This window comes from Loa loa (genome assembly GCF_000183805.2).
Source record: "Loa loa unplaced genomic scaffold supercont3.502, whole genome shotgun sequence".
Lineage (NCBI taxonomy): Eukaryota > Metazoa > Nematoda > Chromadorea > Rhabditida > Onchocercidae > Loa > Loa loa.
In genome coordinates, this window is record NW_018108682.1 from 10,681 (window position 1) to 13,790 (window position 3,110).

General features: G+C 34.6%; 1 protein-coding gene across 1 annotated transcript in view; it reads right to left on the minus strand.

Annotated features, from left to right (window-relative positions):
• The window catches only part of LOAG_18761 (importin beta family protein 6), a gene marked incomplete at both ends in the record, with an annotated part of 8,579 nt that overhangs the window by 5,028 nt on the left and 441 nt on the right, over window positions 1-3,110 (minus strand). The window contains 10 exons of the mRNA XM_020451423.1: window positions 35-156; window positions 244-337; window positions 602-681; window positions 802-947; window positions 1,029-1,143; window positions 1,429-1,512; window positions 2,191-2,301; window positions 2,427-2,535; window positions 2,610-2,732; window positions 2,835-2,911. Of these exons, the coding sequence (XP_020304793.1) occupies window positions 35-156; window positions 244-337; window positions 602-681; window positions 802-947; window positions 1,029-1,143; window positions 1,429-1,512; window positions 2,191-2,301; window positions 2,427-2,535; window positions 2,610-2,732; window positions 2,835-2,911 (1,061 nt within the window). The remainder of the gene's footprint in view (window positions 1-34; window positions 157-243; window positions 338-601; window positions 682-801; window positions 948-1,028; window positions 1,144-1,428; window positions 1,513-2,190; window positions 2,302-2,426; window positions 2,536-2,609; window positions 2,733-2,834; window positions 2,912-3,110) is intronic.

Below are 3,110 nucleotides of genomic sequence, written 5' to 3' on the forward strand. Positions count from 1 at the left end.
ATATATTTTGTGATTTAGGAACGAATAAGTCAACCTATCCATGGCTATGCAGATCATTCGATTAGTGAAATCGTGACGCTTCTCAAATTCCTGAGTTTTAAGAACACAAATATAACGCCGTAAAAACTCGATAACAGTTCCAGACGCATCTATATTCTGAAACTTCGCAGTTGTTTATAAAAGGCATTTCAGCTGAAATTATAAGAAATGTGAAAATGAATGCAAAACAATTTTTAAAAAAACCTCATTAGAAAAGCATAACAAAGCGATATCAGCTTGTTCCTGAAGAAGCACTTCACACTGCGTAGATCTTTCTATATCACCAACTTTTGAAAAACTGAAAATTGTTTTATGCAAAAAGCATATTTGGACTATTTTAACTTGCTATATACGGATTTTACTCTTTAATTGTAGATAACTTGAAAAATGACGTATCGCTGTAGAGCACAAAAAAATTTATAATATTTTAAAACTTATACCAAAAATGAAGTTTGACATCCTCAAATTACTAAATTTCTCAAGATTATTGAAATCGCCGGCTGAATTTAACCAAGTAAAAGCGCTATGAAGTACCACTTTGGTAAGGAAATCAAAGATATACGATGTATGGCAATCGATCAAAGCGCAGCCTAATGAGCTTATGAGAGCTCCAGTTCTCAAAACATCATCGACATCGTTTTCCTGCAAATGGTTTATTGTATTTCATCCGCGAAGGACAGACAATGCAAACTATTCCCTGAAAACTTAGATTCCATGTTTTCAGCCAGTGTGAGAAACTAAAATTTGCTCAGAAATGCTTACTTTCAAATCAAATGACCCGTTCTCATGCAAAACAGTACACAGCGATGCAGTCAGTAGAAGTTTCTTTTCAGCATTCATGCCTTTTGCGAGCACTGCACTAATAGCTGATACCGCTGATTCACAAGTGCGCTCATTTTTCAAACAATCTAAAGACCACCGTGATAAATCTATCCAATTTAACGCACGATACGAATAATTAAAACTTATCAAAAAATGTAAACAATTACTAATAATAAATGGAATGGTAGTACTGTTAACAACAAGTTCCAAATCAATCCAGTCAATGTAACAAGCAATGACATCCAAACAAAGTTTTCTAGTCTTCAAATCATTGCTTTCTGCCTAAAAATACGAAACGAAGTTTTAAATTGATATGCAATCAGGGTATTGGTATTTTTGAATTAAATAATTTCATTCAAAGATTTTAAAAAATGAGAAACTCTGCTGCTCTCCTGATAAGCAACACTACTAGTAACAACAAAAATAACTGCTTAATCTTTAACACAAAGTGGATTTCTAGTCGAAAAAAATAAAACAACAACAAAGTAAATTGTAGAGTAAACTGCAGAAACAGTTCCAACAAAAAATTCTGAACCATATCAATTCAACAGAATTAGCTAAACTGACTAGTATTTGAGTCCAGATCAGTGCCAAGCTATAGTTGCAGCTATCACGCATAGCATCCTTTATTCGCATATTTCTTTCAGTCACCTGCAAAAAGAAAAATTAAAATAAAAACAGAAAGAAAAGAAACCAAAATGTATCCCAAGCGGTACTGAAAACAACGTGAAAGTTGCTGTTAAGCAAACATCACTTGCTAACAAAACAAATTCACTTATGCACACTCCCCTTCTCTACTTGACTTTCTTAAGCAAAAGGGGAAAAAAAAACTAGGTTTGAGTGAGATTTCTATGCAATTTTTCTAAAACTTTATAAAAGCATCCGTAAACTTTTTTCAAAATACAAATATCTCCGGGAATTCGAATTCACAGCATAGCACGATCGTCTACTTCTTAAATTATAATGTTTTCTAACGAATTCATACAACATTCGAAGTTCTGTAGTGCAGTCCTAATTTAGCAACCGATCAGAAAAACCAAAGTGTATCAAGTGGGTCATCCGCAGAGCATTTCGCTCATGAGAAAATGGTAGTGTTTGCGTTAGTTTATTTAGTCAGAAAAACGTTACAGATTATACTTTAATACCACAGAGATCTTTTATTTACTCTGCTTTTTTGTTCTGCATTACTACTCTCCCATTTGGATAATAGTGATTATGGTGAATAAATTCTGTATTTTTGCTGGTACAAAGAAAAAGTCACTTCACTTACTCGGGCAGGTAATTTTTGCAATAAAATGATAAACATCTCCTTCCCTCAAAATGCAATACCTGCTTCGTACGCCGAATCTCTCGATCAACTACCTCACAATCGATAGCAATCAAAGTGCGCAGGAAAAAGACCGTTATTTCAGGTGATGATGACATCTGTTGGAAAAATACCTTAAGTACAGAACACAATGAATCACAACAGTCCTTCAACTTACATTAGAAAGAAAAGCTTCGCAGTAAATATCGGTGAATGCTTTCCACTTTAAACCTATAGCAGAAATGTACAAGAAACTTGCCTCCTCCATGAAATTCGGCCAACGCTTTGGAAAATCGGCAGCAAAAACCAAAGCAAAGAGCTGAGCCATTTTGTTCACTAGAAATGATGGCTGACTCCCAGGTAAACTTCTGGAATAAAAATTTGTAATATGAAGAATAAGATCATCACTCCGAGAAAACACGGCAACAAATGCTGAACTTACAAGCGCTGCAACCAGCCACGCATCCATCTTCGAATAATATCCTGATCCTGATCGCTATCCGCATAGCGCACTGTCAAATATGCTTCAATCACCTGCAGAAGCATAAAGTGCTCCTCTGGATTACTGAAATTTGTTTCTTTGACACTGTTGTTACATAAAAAAAAATCATGAAAATTAAGATCATCTCAATTCACAGAAACGACTTCTTTTAACAAGCATCCATACCAGCCATTAATGATTTTTTCAATGCAGTCTTTCCAACCATTGCAATCGTTCTTCAACTTCTCTATGTATTCGAAAATCTGCAACTCAACAAACTATAAACCCAAAATAATATTTCGAAAGACCACAAGTAATCAAGACTGTTCGCTTATTTAATACGTGCTATTTCGGCGATGACGCAATCGCATACAATTTATAACCAACATAAAACTGGCTTTTTGAGAAATACATTAAGTGCCTCCAGTCAAATCATAAAACATTCCATGATTTGACTGGAGG